This window comes from Hyla sarda, chromosome 2 (genome assembly GCF_029499605.1).
Source record: "Hyla sarda isolate aHylSar1 chromosome 2, aHylSar1.hap1, whole genome shotgun sequence".
Classification (NCBI taxonomy): domain Eukaryota; kingdom Metazoa; phylum Chordata; class Amphibia; order Anura; family Hylidae; genus Hyla; species Hyla sarda.
The window spans coordinates 481,985,820-482,002,215 of NC_079190.1; the positions used below are offsets into that span (position 1 = coordinate 481,985,820).

General features: G+C 44.7%; 1 protein-coding gene across 2 annotated transcripts in view; it reads left to right on the forward strand.

Moving 5' to 3' along the window:
* Positions 1-16,396, forward strand: part of URB1 (URB1 ribosome biogenesis homolog) — a 112,027-nt gene that overhangs the window by 49,628 nt on the left and 46,003 nt on the right. For both annotated transcript variants that reach the window (XM_056559494.1, XM_056559495.1), the window contains 6 exons: positions 227-397; positions 1,896-2,098; positions 4,036-4,254; positions 5,753-5,917; positions 7,711-8,545; positions 10,639-10,840. In XM_056559494.1, the coding sequence (XP_056415469.1) occupies positions 227-397; positions 1,896-2,098; positions 4,036-4,254; positions 5,753-5,917; positions 7,711-8,545; positions 10,639-10,840 (1,795 nt within the window). The remainder of the gene's footprint in view (positions 1-226; positions 398-1,895; positions 2,099-4,035; positions 4,255-5,752; positions 5,918-7,710; positions 8,546-10,638; positions 10,841-16,396) is intronic.

Consider the following 16,396-nt stretch of genomic DNA (forward strand, 5'->3'; position numbering starts at 1 on the left):
CTGACTACAGTGCTCTCTGCTGCCACCTCTGTCCTTGTCAGGAACTGTCCAGAGCAGAAGCGGTTAGCTATGGGGATTTTCTCCTGTTCTGTACAGTTCCTGACATGGACAGAGGTGGCTCCATGCAAAATCTATGAGGCCACTGGAAACAGCAGTGCTCTGTCCGAGTGATCCAAGATTCTCTGTCTTGTCATAATCAATAACCCTTCACCTTTGTTTCTCCCAGATGTAATGGATATGGTGGACGTCATTGTTGAGAGCAGTGAAGGGCTGGATGAAGAAGTTGGCTTTGCTCTGGATGAAGAAATGATCCTCCAGACTTTCCCCTTCAGTGCTATGGTCGCCGTGGCCCTGGAAGCCAGAAATAAGCTGCTGACATCCGAGGAGACCGTAGATGGTACAACATTAATCTCTGTTCAGTGCGCTGTTTTTCTTTAACCCATTGATGCCCAGCCAGTTTTCATTTTTCTTACTCTTCTTCTAAGAGCCCTAAAGGCTAGGTTCACACTGCGGAATCAGTCGGCGCTAGGACCGCACAGACACTGCAGTCTCCAATAGACTGCAATGTGTTCCGCGAGTATTTCCACCTGAAGAATGAGCAACGCCATTCTTCAGGCGGAAATTTTCAAGTGGATTTTCCGGTCGCAAATTCCGCTTCACAAATTCCGAAGTGTGAATTTGTGAACGGAAACCCATTCACCATACAATACATTTTAGTAAGCGGAATTTCTGCCTGCAATTTTCACTGCGGAATTGCAGGCTGAAATTCCGTAGTGTGAACCTAGCCTAACTCTTTCAGTTTTCCATCTATAGAGTCATTTGGGGCTTGTTTTATGCTGGACCAATTGTACTTAATACAACATTACTCATTTTAACTAATTCGAAGGTAAAAAAACAAAAAACAAAAAAAAAAACACATCGTTTTGCTAATTTTGGGGGGTTTCTACACAGTGTGTTTAAATGCTTAAAGTTGCTCTTATTCTGACCTCTATAGCTTGTTTCTTTGCGTTCGCCATGATCTGTAGTTTTCATGGATACCAATTTGGCAAAGATGAGTCCTTTGATCGCATTTTTTCCTGGATGTGATTAAAAAAACGCAGTTCTTGTGTCTGGTATTTTTGGACAATTCTGCATGCGGCAACGCGGCCAAATAGGTTTATGTTTATTGTGTAAATAAACAAAGAAATAAAAATTATTTGGACAGTGAGAAAAGGGTGGTGATTTAAACTTTCATTATGGAAGGGGTTAATTGAAAAAAGTATTAGTGTTTTTTTTTTATTTTTTATTTTTTTTTAAATCACTTTATAAGTTAGACCAATGTTTTCCAACCAAGGTGCCTCCAGCTGTTGCAAAACTACAACTACCAGCATGCCCGGACAGCCGTAGGCTGTCCGGGCGTGCTTGGTAGTTGTAGTTTTGCAACAGCTGGAGGCACCCTGGTTGGAAAACACTGTGTTAGACACTTTATTAGTTATATGAGCCATCTAATGTGTACTGCACTGATCCATCAGATCTGTGCTCTATTGGTAGTGCCTGCCACAGGCAAGCTCTATCAATAGAAGACAATTGGCGGTAATGTAAGATCTCTGGCTTCCATGACAACAGATTTCCTGACTGCGATCGCGTTGCAGGTGGGAGATTCAAACCTCAATTGACTCTCTTAGCTCCACTTTAGACGCCTTGGTCAACTTTGCCGGCTATTAGCAACGGCCCTTGGCTACTGAAATCAGCTTCGTGCTGCCAGGTATGGAGCGGTCTCTAGTCCAGAGCCCTCTCCATACACTACTACCAGCATCTTCATGTAAGGGATAATGTGGGAAGGGGTAGTATCCTAATCCATATTCTGCTCATTCTCTATATACTTTTATAATATTTACTATGTTCTTGTTTTTTAGCTGATCCCATCATACAATACCTGACCTCCATACTGACTGACGTACTGCACGCCCAGCGGGACCCTCTGGCCCTTTGCGTAGCTTTCCATTCCTACGATGAAGAGTTACAGTCTTTGGATACAAGCTCCTCGGTTTACATTGATCTTCAGAACTTTTACAACTATTACAGCTTGTGGTTTCCTCCATCTGCTAGAAAGTCTCTAGTAAGTTGTTTGTCAACATGGCATACGATGTATGTATGTATTGTAGCTCCACAGCGTCCACGTCGTACTATGTGGTACTTGTAGGGGTACACGTTTAAAGGGGTACTCTGGTGGAAAACAATCAACTGGCTCCAGAAAGTTAAACAGATTTGTAAATGACTTCTATTAAAAAAATCTTAATCCTTCCAGTACTTATCAGCTGCTGAAGTTGAGTTTTTCTTTTCTGCCTGACCACAGTGCTCTCTGCTGACACCTCTGTCCATGTCAGGAACTGTCCAGAGTAGGAGCAAATCCCCATAGCAAACCTATCCTGCTTTGGACAGTTCCTGACATGGACAGAGGTGTCAACAGAGAGCACTGTGGTCAGGCAGAAATGAAATTCAAAGAATTTCAACAGTGCTCTCTGCTGACATCTCTGATTGTCTCAGGGAACTGCTCAGAGTAGAAGAGGTTTTCTATGGGGATTTGCTTCCACTTTGGACAGTTCCCGAGATAGGTGTCATCAGAGCACACTTAGACAGAAAATAACAACTCAACTTCAGCAGCTCATACATACTGAAAGGATTAAGATTTTTTAATAGAAGTCATTTACAAATCTGTTTAACTTTCTGGAGCCAGTTGATATATAAAAAAATTTTTTTTTTTTCCTGGATAACCCCTTTAAGGTGTATTCCTCCCTTACTCATGCTAGCATGAGTAAGGGTTGAATAAACCTGAAACACGTTGCTTTCTTACCATCACGCCGTATGGTTTCTGTGCTGGACTCCGTTCTCATGTTACGTGTAATAGTCCAGCTTGGGAGTAAAGAGATATTGTATTACATATGTCCAATTTTGATGGACGTATTTGACCTCCACCATTGTTAAAGTTATTCCAGGTTGAGATCACGTGACATGATGTCCGTGTAGAGTTAGTAAAGAAGCTATATAAACAAAACGGTAAGAGTCACTTTTTTTCTATTTTTATCCAGTCTCCTAGTCCTATGTCTTAGTCCAGTTCTTCCCAACCAGGCTGCCTCCAGCTGTTGCAAAACTACAATTCCCAGCATGCCTCGACAGCCTTCGGCTGTCCGGGCATGCTGGGAGTTGTAGTTTTGCAACAGCTTGAGGCACCCTGGTTGGGAAGCACTGTCCTAGTCCTACAGTAAACATACATGTATACAACCCATTACAAGACACTGCTCCAGGCGCCCTTTGACAGGCCATCACATGACCAGGACTGACTTTACCGAGCGTATCTGGCTTTTGACTGTAAACCGGATATGGTTGGAAAATGAGTAGACTGAATTTATTGGCTTACTCTATTTGGCCTGTTGGAATGAATGGAGTACGACTTAGATAAGGCAGCAGAAGATTTAAAGGGTACCTCTCATCAAATAAACTTTTGATATATTTTAGATTAATGAATGTTGAATAACTTTCCAATAGCATGTTAATGAAAAATAGGCTTCTTTCTATTGTATTTTTCCCGATCAGTCCTGTCAGCAAGCATTTCTGACTCATGCTGGAGTCCTAAACACTCAGAGCTGCCAGCCTGCTTTGTTCACAGCCAAACAGGCTGTGAACAAAGCAGGCTGGCAGCTCTGAGTGTTCTCCTTTGTGAACAAAGCAGACTGGCAGCTCGTAGTGTTTAGGACTCCCGCATGAGTCTGAAATGCTTGCTGCCAGGACTGGTAGGGAGACCCCTAGTGGTCATTTCTATAAAGTGGAAAATTAAATAGAAAGAAGCATATTTTTTAATAACATGCAATTGTAAAGTTATTCTGCATACATTAATCTATAATATATCAAAAGTTTTTTTGATGAGAGGTACCCTTTAAAAATTCTCCAGCCGGATGCACAAATCTTGGTGGGCATACACCCTTACAAAAAAACAAAGGACTTTTATTTAGCTTCCATTTAGTGTTCCAGATCAATGACCAATACCTGTTTGTCTAGTTCACAGAGCAGGGGGATGACAAAATGGAAGAGTCGCGGCAGGATGAGGACTCCTCATATCATATTCTATTGAAGAAGGTGTTTGTGAGTAGCAAAACAGGTGAAGACTATGAGGAGGACCTGAAGAACTCCATATCACGGATTCCCCAAGATGAGTTTCCACTGACAGTAAAGCATACCCTGCTGTGTCTAAAGACTACTGTGGACAACTTCAGCAAGGTACTGTATCAGTATCTATTCTATTGTTTGATTTTACTGTGCATATCCTATAGAAATGTTCACTGATGAAGCGCATATTCATGGGGAAACATGTAGGGATGTATCAACGCTGCATTGTGGATAGGCAAAGCCAGAGGGATGGGGTCACTCATTGTGAGTGCCTTGCAGAATGAAGTCTCAAATATAAATTGATAATTTAAAGGGGTACTCTGGTGGAAAACAATTTTTCTTGGTCGCTCTTCATTGGTGGACACTTTACTGATGGGTATTAGTGATGAGCGGCATTGCCCATATTCGAATTCACGATATTTCGCGTATATATAGACGAATATTTCACGCATTGGTTATATATTCGCATATGTAAGCAGAAGAAAACAGTGAGGGGGGTGGGCAACCTTACTATTGGTTGCTAGGAATGTTGTTGATAACCTCTGACAAGTGTATTTGCATCATTCTAATTGGCCCACAAGTGAATAGAAGGAATATGCGAATATTCACATATGCAAATTCGTAATTTCGAATGTTTAGCGAATGTATTCACGAATTTGCGATATTCACGATAAAAATTCGAAATGCGAATATTCACGCCCAACACTAATGGGTATATGCTCTTGCCACTAGGAGGCGTTGACACTAGGAAAAAAAAGTCTGCTCCTCCCTGGAAGGGTATACCTGCCCACTGGAAGTGAGGTAATCTGTTTTAGCTAGTGTCAGTAGGAGGCAAGACTCAGGTCTGGTGCTCTCCAGCTATGGTCTTTTTTTTTTTATTATTTTCTAGTAAGGGCTGTTTAGTTAGGTTCTTTACTCCCTTTTTAAAAAATGTATTTTAAATCAACTGGTGTCAGAAAGTTATACAGATTTGTAAATTACTTCTATTAAAAAAAAAATCTTAATCCTTCCAGCACTTATCAGCTGCTGTATACTACAGAGAAAGTTATTTTATTTTTGAATTTCTTTTGTCTTTCCACGGTGCTCACTGCTGACACCTCTGTCCATGTCAGGAACTGTCCAGAGCTGGATAGGTTTGCTATGGGGATTTTCTCCTGCTCTGGACAGTCCCTGACATGGACAGAGGTGTCAGCAGAGAGCACTGTGGTCAGACAAAGGAAATTCAAAAAGAAAATAACTTTCTCTGTTGTATTCAGCAGCTAAGTACTGGAAGGATTAAATTGTTTTCTACCGGAGTACCCCTTTAAGGCATTCTAAGTTTATCAAGTCCTCATTTGATTGATATTTACTTCTTTATTACATTATTGGGTCCATTGGGTGGTGTTGACATAATACAGCTCTAGTCCAACAATAGTAATTTTCCTGCATTGCCCCAATGTTCTCTGCAGGGCTGTGAGATTCAGAAGTCCCAGGAGCCAAGACTTCCCTATTGTGATTCCCTTTACATAGGCTTGTTTCATGTATCCTGTAGAATTGCAGGCAGTGCGTTTTATTTTGTGCATTTGTGTATTATAATCCATTTGACATGTAATCGTTTTCCATACCTCAGCATAAGAAAGCCACTGGAGCTAGTCTGGTGAGCCTCTTCTTGGATCTACTAAATTGCCTCCTATGCAAGTACCAGACACAATATCAAACTCAAGAAAAACAAAAGACAGAATCTGATCTATTTGTGGAAAGTGATACAAACCTGCTGGAATCTTCAGAAAATACGGTAATGGCGGGTTTACTTAATGTAGGTTATTTTATGTACAACCCAAATAGTTTCTTTTGATCTTTTTTTTGTGTTTTTGTGTTTTTTTTTATTTTTATTTTTTTTTAAACTTTTTTATTTCTTTGCGGTTAATCCATGAACATACTAGCCTTATGGAAGGTTCATGCTGCAGATTACCTCTCCTTCCTTCTCACATCATACAGTCTCCATGCTGCAGATTACCCCTCCTTCCTTCTCACATCATACAGTCTCACTGCTGCAGATTACCTCTCCTTCCTTCTCACATCATACAGTCTCCATGCTGCAGATTACCTCTCCTTCCTTCTCACATCATACAGTCTCACTGCTGCAGATTACCTCTCCTTCCTTCTCACATCATACAGTCTCCATGCTGCAGATTACCTCTCCTTCCTTCTCACATCATACAGTCTCACTGCTGCAGATTACCTCTCCTTCCTTCTCACATCATACAGTCTCACTGCTGCAGATTACCTCTCCTCTCCTTCTCACATCATAGTCTCACTGCTGCAGATTACCTCTCCTCTCCTTCTCACATCATACAGTCTCACTGCTGCAGATTACCTCTCCTTCCTTCTCACATCATACAGTCTCACTGCTGCAGATTACCTCTCCTTCCCCTTCCTTCTCACATCATACAGTCTCACTGCTGCAGATTACCTCTCCTTCCTTCTCACATCATACAGTCTCACTGCTGCAGATTACCTCTCCCCCCCCTTCCTTCTCACATCATACAGTCTCACTGCTGCAGATTACCTCTCCCCCCCCCCCTTCCTTCTCACATCATAGTCTCACTGCTGCAGATTACCCCCCCCTTCCTTCTCACATCATACAGTCTCACTGCTGCAGATTACCTCTCCTCCCCCTTCCTTCTCACATCATACAGTCTCACTGCTGCAGATTACCCCCCCCCTTCCTTCTCACATCATACAGTGTCACTGCTGCAGATTACCTCTCCTTCCCCTTCCTTCTCACATCATACAGTCTCACTGCTGCAGATTACCTCTCCTTCCTTCTCACATCATACAGTCTCACTGCTGCAGATTACCTCTCCTTCCTTCTTACATCATACAGTCTCACTGCTGCAGATTACCTCTCCTTCCTTCTCACATCATACAGTCTCACTGCTGCAGATTACCTCTCCTTCCTTCTCACATCATACAGTCTCCATGCTGCAGATTACCTCTCCTTCCTTCTCACATCATACAGTCTCACTGCTGCAGATTACCTCTCCTTCCTTCTTACATCATACAGTCTCACTGCTGCAGATTACCTCTCCTTCCTTCTCACATCATAGTCTCACTGCTGCAGCTGATTTATACCCCCAGCATATACCCTCATTGCTGTAGTTAACCTCTTCTTTCCTCTGATATCATGCACTCTCACTGTTGCAGTTTACCCTTCCTGCCCTTCTTTTTCACAGTATACAGCCTCACTGATGTAGTTTCCTCTTCTTCCCTCACACATCTTACAGTCTCATTGCAGCATTGAATCCCCTCCTCCCCTCTTACAGCATACAGTGTCGCTGCTGAGTTTTATCTCTCCTTCTCTTAGTCCCAGAGATGCAGTTTCCTCCTCCTGCCTCTTAGTATTTACTATTTCAATATAGATTTTTATTTTTTTTGCAATATAAAGTTACTGGATCTTTATGCAAATTATTAGATAGGTACATGTTGTTATTCTTCTACCTTTTCTGTGATCATCTGTTTAGTTACAATATTGTATTGGAATGATTGTGATTTTAATTGTGTAATCTCGTGAAATCTTCTGTCTAGATCTTGGACATCATGCTTTCTGTTATCTTCAGACATCCTCTTTTGGAAAGCTGGTTCTTGGCCTTTGAGCGCCAGTCGGCCCCTATGCACAACCTGAACCCTGTCTCCATTAAATTGCTTTCCTCTCACCTTAACCAGGGTGTTATTGAGTTACTGAAATCCAGCGCTCCTCTGCTACAGCAAACCAACAATCTTCATCTACTGACCAAATATTTTGATGCCATTTCTATTAGTGTCCTAAAAGTCCTTGAAGTGCTGAAAAAGCCTTCCGCTAAGACTCCACTTTCTCTAGAAGCCTTGCAGTGCTTACACCCGTACATGGAGACCATTCAGCTGAATGAACTGACTCTAGCCCTCTTGAAGCTTCCTGAAGAATGTCTTCTTAAGGAGGACGATGATTCGTCGGATCAGGTCTTAACCAACTATGGTAACATTTTGGTGCAGCTTCTCAACGATAGTCACCAAAGGAAGCAATGTCAAGAGGATCTGACCTTCTCGGTGGAGCACGCCAGGGGAGTTGGCCATCTTTTGTCCACATCGGCTGGGTCTGACCTAGAGATTGTCCTCATCGATGCTCTGAAGAGGGAACCTGCCTTGGCACATGTGGTGCAGGTTCCCACTCTTACACACTGTCTCAGTAAGATGAATAAAACCTCACTGGCTATTGCCAGTCTCTTGGTTGAGCACAGCAGAACCCACAGGCTGCAGTTTGAGCTTTGGTGTCTCCATCCGGGAAGACAGAAGATCCTGAAAAAGAAAATGGAGACTTGTTTGACATTGCTCAGTACCTACTTGATGACCATGGGCCATTTGCAGTTTACACAGCTCAGTAAAGGTAAAATACTCTCAATCCCTGGCTAAAATTTTCTGTAATTTCCTTACACGATCACATCACTTTTCTTCTAGAACTTCTTTAACCTCCCTGGCGGTATGATTCTGTCTGGAAATGTGTACCAAAAGCGGTACAATTTTTTTTAACTGAATTTCACATCTCCCTCCGCCCATTTCACATCTCCCCCGTCACATTCCCCTCTCCCTTGTCACATCCCCCGTCACATTCTCCCCCCTCCTTGTCACATTCTCCCCCCTCCTTGTCACATTCCCCCCCTTGTCACATTCCCCCCCCTTGTCACATTCTCCCCCTTCATGTTACATTCCCCTCCCCCTGTCACATCCCCCCTCTTGTCACATCCCCCCTTCATGTCACATTCCCCTCCCCCCTTGTCACATCCCCTCTTCATGTCACATTCCCCTCCCCCCCTGTCACATCCCCCCTTCATGTCACATTCCCCCCCCCCTGTCACATCCCCCCTGTCACATTCCCCCCCCCTGTCACATCCCCCCTGTCACATTCCCCCCCTGTCACATCCCCCCTGTCACATTCCCCCCCCCAGTCACATTCCCCCCCTGTCACATTCCCCCCTTTGTCACATTCCCCCCCCTGTCACATTCCCCCCCCTGTCGCATTCCCCCCCTGTCGCATTCCCCCCCTGTCGCATTCCCCCCTTGTCACCTTCTTGTCCTGCAGCAGGATACACTAGGTTTGCCGGCAGATTTCTAACCTAGAGTATTTGCTGCAGAACAAGCCCTTTCCCCTTCAGCCAATCACAGGCTTTACACCACTGCGGCCTGTGATTGGCTGAAAAGTGAAAGGTCCTAGAAGATGAATAGTGAAGAGAGGACACCCCGGACCGCACGGAGGGGAACGGCATCTTCAGGGACCGGTACTAGGTGAGCAAAAGTTTTTTTTATTTTACTACTTCTTCCTTTTACACTTATCTCAGTGTTTTTCTACCAGGGGGCCTCCAGCTGTTGTGAAACTACTACTCCCAGCATGCCCGGACAGCCTTTGGCTGTTTGGGCATGCTGAGAGTTGTAGTTTTGCAACAGCTGGAGGCCCCCTGGTAGGAAAACACTGACTTTTAGTATTTTTCTTTACCTGCTCTGGCCGGCCCCCACAACGGGAGCCGACCAGAGCAGATAATCGCATGTTTTCTAGAAGGTTCCCTTGACAATAAACTGAGCTAAGGTTTGTGGGGAAACCTGGCAGTAAATGTTCAGTTTCCCTACAGTGCCACCACAGGAAAAAAGAGGTATTACACTATGAGGTATTTCCATTCATATGAATAGGTTGTCTGTGTAATGCAGGACTGGACAGGTCATGCATTACACAGACAGCCTATTCATATGATGCTGGGAAAAAAACTTGTAACATGGAATATTTTTCCTAATATAGAAATTTATGGAAGGAAAAATGCCCCAAATAGAAATGCCATACCCAAAGCATGCTGCAAAAACCTGCCGCTGAGCCTAAATATGACAAAGAAAAAAAAAAAAATGTGAGTCTGGCTTTTCATATTTCCCTATTGACTCCCAACTAACATCTGGCCACAGCATTTTTACCTCAAAAACACCATGCAGCAAGTATAGTGTTTTTTGTGGGTATTTTTGTTAAACCTAAAGTAGGTGGAGGTTGTAATTTCCTGTCTGTTGCCGTTGTGTCCTTTTAAAGGGCCGATATTTGTGAACAATGGCCTGTCCATACACCCACAGGACTGCTGCAGCCAATCACGGGCCTCTGTGGTGATGCTACCATGTCCAACCCATGACCAGTGACACCAGGGATTGGCCACAGCAGGAACGTGGATATACGTGGAATCATTGTTCCAGGAAAGCTAAACATAGAATGAGGGAGGGAGACCATCAATGCATTAGCGCTAGAGCAGCATCCGTATGATTTTTATTTCCTTCACTTAGTTTGATTTCTTATCCCAGTGTTCCCAGTGGCTCTACAGTTAATGCAGAACTACAATACCCATCATGTATGATATGAGTTGTAGTTTTGCAATAGCTGGAGCCACTGGTTGTGGGACACTGTCTAAGTCTCTTAGGTAAACGCTTTATATATTACATTCTATTAATTTTCAGTGTCGTCTGCTGTTCTTCGCGTACTGAAGGAAGCCTTCTGGGACAAGCTGGTGAAGGTGGCACTAAGTACAGAGATCTGTGAGCTGACCTCAGAACGCATTGCGGTGCTTTCAAGACTAGTCACCGTGGTTGAACAGAGTGAACTCAACAAAGTGATAGATGAGCTCCCCGAGGTCCTGGCGCTACCATCTTCTTATGAAAAGTGAGTGTCTGGGTACAAAGGGTTAACATATCAGAATAAATGAGAAAATGATTGCTGAGATTAGAGTTCCCAACGCCCCCTATGGGACATGGGAAAACGGTCATGTGAGATCAGCTCAGGTTATTATTGGCCGCAGTGGTGACTTGTCTCAGCCAGTGATTGGCTGGAGGGGCATGTCCTGCAGTCTCCACACACCAAAAGCAGTACAGAGCATTTTGTGACAACAGAGATGGGGGTATTGGAGCAGAGTTTGCTTACTTTTTTTTTTAATGTTCATCCCCTAAGGAAATATTTTGGCCTTGAGAACACATCCAATATTTATTTTAGTGATTGTTTTTTCTTTCCACCTTTTAAGAACAATAACTCTTATTTTTTTGTACTTTGCAATAATGCTTTTTCATTTTACTTAAAAATCAGCACTTGCTGTTTGGTATTTGTTTCACATTTTCACTATTTAGTGTGCGTCATCATAATGAAAGCTAATTTTGCCATCCCCTTGACTCCACCCAATGGCCCTTTGACACACTCCAACTTATCACAGGGGTGACACACTGTAACAAGCCTCCTCCTCATGTAATTAGCAGACAACTGGGGGACACACTGTAACAAGCCCCCTCCTCATGTAATTAGCATACAACTGGGGGACACACTGTAACAAACCCCCTCCTCATGTAATTAACATACAACTGGGGGACACACTGTAACAAGCCCCCTCCTCATGTAATTAGCATGCTACTGGGGTGACACACTGTAACAAGCCTCCTCCTCATGTAATTAGAATACAACTGGGGGACACACTGTAACAAGCCCACTCCTCATGTAATTAGCATACAACTGGGCTGACACACTGGTTGTGGAGGGGTGGTGATGCAGTTGTGAAGTTATGAGGCAGGGGCCGCAGGACCTGAGTGATCATGCATGTCTGCCTCGGAGCAGCATGGCGCGCGCTGCTGAAAGCAGTACTTCTCCAAGGCAGACAGACATGATCGCTCAGGAGCGCCATCACTGAATATTATCACCATGCATATTACCGTCATACTGTGACTGATCAAATCCTGTATACTGAGACCAATATTATAAATAACAACAGTATACAAGGAGAAAATATTCCCCTCATAAAGTGACCATATAGTGGTACATACCAGCTCTACATAGGCTTTGCAGACCATATAAGTGAGTACATACAGTTACATGTTACTCGCAGGTGATGTCTTCTCTGATTAGAGTCACTTTCCTTTTTCTTCTCCCTCTGGCCCAGACCGTCATGATGATTTCTTCTAGCCACAACTATTCTCCACAGAACCTGCCAGATAAACATTTTAGGCTCCATCACTGTACATTTACATTGCATGTCCAAAAGGGTTAAATCACCAGGACTTACTTTAAAAAAGTTATATTTAAAACCATTTTACAACAATATGTTGGTTAAATTACATCAAAGGTCACCACGTCCCAATGGTCACTACAGTTTCCATGTAACCATCCTGCTAAGTCGTAACACAGTGTATGGGAGCCATGTTCCCCTTTCCACGGATTAGTCAGCCTGTTGTCGGCGCATTCTAAGGTGGCAGCTGTGGGCACCGTCTGTTCCTCCCTGGCTAGCAGCACTGTTGGCTGCTGATTGTTGCGCTTGATGAAAAACTTTATGCTAGTTTGCATGAAAATAAATGTTATTTGTGTTAAATTGTCATTAATGAGAGAACGAGCGACTGTGAATGACCCAGTTTAAGCTAGAAGATAATATCATGAATTTGAGTTAAATATCTCTTCCTTTTACTTTTTTATAATTTCCTTTAACGGGGTTATCTGTCCTTAGGCCTCATTCATATATATACGTCTGAGGCTGCAAAAGAAAAAAAAAATGGAGCTGGATGGTTCACTGCACAGAGGAAAGCCAACAGATCCTGGAGTGACCATAAAGGGGTAGTCCAGTGGGGAAAAACGTATCCCCTATCCTAAGGATAGGGGATAAGTTTGAGATCGCTGGGGGTCCGACCGCTGGGGCCCCCTGCGATCTCTCTGTACAGGGCCCCGGCTCTCCGGCCAGATAGCGGGTATCGACCCCGCACGAAGCGGCGGCCGACACGCCCCCTCAATACATCTGCTCTGCCATAGAGTTGTATTGAGGGGGCGTGTCGGCCGCCGCTTCGTGCGGAGGTCGGCACGCCCCCTTCCCGCGGGCTCTCGGGGCTCCGTACAGGAGATCGCAGGGGGCCCCAGCGGTCGGACCCCCCCGCGATCTGCAACTTATCCCCTATCCTTAAGATAGGGGATAAGCTGTTCACCACTGAGTCACCACTGGACTACTCCTTTAATGGGATACTATTGGAGTCCATTTATTTAGAAGCATTTAAGCGGACAAAAACAAATGTTTGCAGTATTTTATTTTATTTATTTTTGTCCCCTCCCCCCCCCCCCCCCTCTCCAAACCCCTGTTTTGCTATTTGAACAGATTCTGCTATGGAGCGCCGACTTAATTGAGAACATAGCCTTATAAAATTTATGGTCAATCCCAGTGTTTTCCAACCAGTGTGCCTCCAGCTATTGCAAAACTACAACTCCCAAAATAAGTTTACTCTCTCTCTCTAAAATATTCACGAAATCTTTCATTTTTCATTCTGCCCACCAGGCCTAAAACTAAGCTAAGCCTTCCTGTTCTGTACAGATCATTTCCCGGTAATGTCTTTCTCCTCAGCACAGAATAGAGTTAAAGGGATCACCATTATATTGATAATACTGGAACCACCACCATTCACAACAGAGATCAGCACCCCCACTCCCTGTAGAATGGCCTCTGAAACGGTCAGAGAATGATCATTAGGGCCTTTGGGATAAGTAGGAGTGACTGCCCGCTCAGCCAATCACCAATTGAGACAGGACCCTGTCTCAGCTGGTGATTGGTTGAGCGGGCAGTCACTCCTACTCGGATGTTAGGGGCCAAGTGCTATGGGGACTGGTAAGTAGCCAGGCCTCATACAGCTCCCTGCTGGGACCCCCTGCATTCAGACACTTATCCCCTAGGAGATGCTTTGCGTTTCCGGGAATACCTCTTTAATACATAGTTCTTCCTCAGTGGCCTCAGTCTCCAAATATTCAAGAGTTAATGCCTACAATGAAGCTATTCTCCTTATTTTTATTTTTTTTACCCGGTCCATTGGGGCAGCATTTGCACACCTCCTCTATGCTTCTCTTCAGCACACACATTGTGGCCATTCCACTATCTTTTGCACACTTCCTTTAAATTTTCCAGCTGTTTTCTCCATGGTGTTCACTTCCACCTTTATCCATTTCATTCTCTGCAGAACACATCAGTCTTCACTAGAGATAAGCGAACTTACAGTAAATTTGATTTGTCACGAACTTCTCGGCTCGGCAGTTGATGACTTATCCTGCGTAAATTAGTTCAGCCTTCAGGTGCTCCGGTGGGCTGGAAAAGGTGGATACATTCCTAGGAAAGAGTCTCCTAGGACTGTATCCACCTTTTCCAGCCCACCGGAGCACCTGAAAGCTGAACTAATTTATGCAGGAAAAGTCATCAACTGCCGAGCCGAGAAGTTTGTGACGAATCGAATTTACTGTAAGTTCGCTCATCTCTAGTCTTCACCCATAGCTTCTTGAATAGACTGCACCTATTACAGTTTTCTCTGGGACAGAGGGCATTTCTCCATAGACTTTAGGGGATCAAATCGACATGAATACCTTTTTCTGATCTCTTCAGTGTGGCCCAGGTTCTCCTGATTCACAGATGGGTTCTACCATGTTGTGGTCTTCAACAGCTCTTACTTATCGTCCATTCCTTCCTCTCATGGCCCGCTCTTTCCCCTGTATTCTAACTCTTCAGCCTTTCAGCTGTGGTTTGGTCCACAAGTTTACGGTGTCTTCCGTTCCACTCCGTCCTCTCCAGACCCGAGGCCCAGGTTCTCCTTGTAGCACAAGTGCCTATTCAGGCTTGTTTCTATTGCCTTAACCATATTTTCCTTTCAGGGTCTTCCTCCCATCTCTGGAAGCAGTGTTTCCATCTTCTGGACATTATGTGGCCATGCACATAGGTCTCAGTCTGTCCTTCCTTTGGATGCCACCATTTCCTGTTACCCATTTGGATTCTCCTTGCATCAGTCTTTACGGATCCTAGCAATGTTGCTTGTAGGCACCAGATTGCTCCGTTCCAGTGGGCGGGTATATCCGGTTTAGGAGGGGTCACTTCCTTTTTTCACTTTGCAGCCTATTATCAAACTTAATTTTATGGTCCTAGTTCTAAGGGTGGACCTAATTTTGGGGATCTGAATCTGAGGTTAGAATACATTTTGGAGGACTGTCTACCTTGTTTAGTACTTTTGTGGGTTGGCTGCCTTGTTCACTGTTTTTAGTGGGTTGTCTTCCTGATGGGGTATATGCTGATGGGGTATATGCTCTTGCCACGAGGAGGTGCTGACACTAGGAAAAAAAGTTGGCTCCTCCCTGGAAGGGTATACCCGCCCACTGGAAGTGAGGTAATCCGTTTTAGCTAGTGTCAGAAGGAGGCAAGTCACAGGTCTGGTACTCTCCAGACCTGGTCTTTTTTATTATTTTCTATTAAGAGCTGTTTAGTTTTTTTCCTCCCGTTTTGTTTCACTTTTTCTGGTTGGGGTTCAGGAGCATGGTGCTACCTGTTCCCCCATATGCGACAAAGGGGCACGGAACAGAAGATTATGGGCCATTAACCCCTTACCGCCAACGGCCAGTGCCTGGAGGTTGTACCCTGGGTCCGGATCCCCCATTACCCCTGCTCGCCCCGCTATGTTAGCCTGGTATGATGCAGCGTGGCCATAAGCTGGTTGAAGACACCTGGGTGAGTATAAGAAGGTGCCCGCAGGTGAGTATATCCCCTCCTCCCCTCCCTCCCTTTTTTCCTTTTTGAAAAAGGGACTCTGTGCTTTATTTGGGAGTGTTAGGTGTGGGGTTCGCTCAGGTCCCCTTGGGGGGGGGTTTGGGGCTGGCTATGTTTCCATATACTATGTTCTCTGGAGGACAGCCACCGGCCCTTTGCAGCGGTTCTCTCTGCAGGGGTTCTTTCACACTGGCTCACTTTTGCTGTTCCAGCTATATTGAGTTTCCTTACCCCCACCAAGGGTGTTGTCAGCTTGCTGGGTTCGGGGGTTATGGCGGCGCATGGCTCCGCCCTTTTTCTCCCACTAAACCAGCGCACAATCCAGGAGGCCAGGCATCGGGGATTATGGCGTCACATGGCTCCGCCCTTTCACCATTTCCGGGGACGGCGGCGCTCCTTAGTGAGAGCAGCACCTTTGCCCTCCCTGTGTGGTGGCCCAGCAGGAGCTCTTCCTATCTGGCCGGCTCTAGTCCCCTAAACACATATATCTATACGACTGGTCTCTCAGACCCTCTTGTGGCCAATAATTGTACTGCCCTAGTGATTCCCTTGCAACCTGTGAGCTCCCCCTTGTGGCAACCAATCGCTATTGCAGCCTTGGTCTGTCATATTTGTTTTTATCTGTTAACTATCTGCAGGGTCCCTTTCCTTGGGGTCGCTTTATTTGCTTCAGTCACCCTATAAGGTGA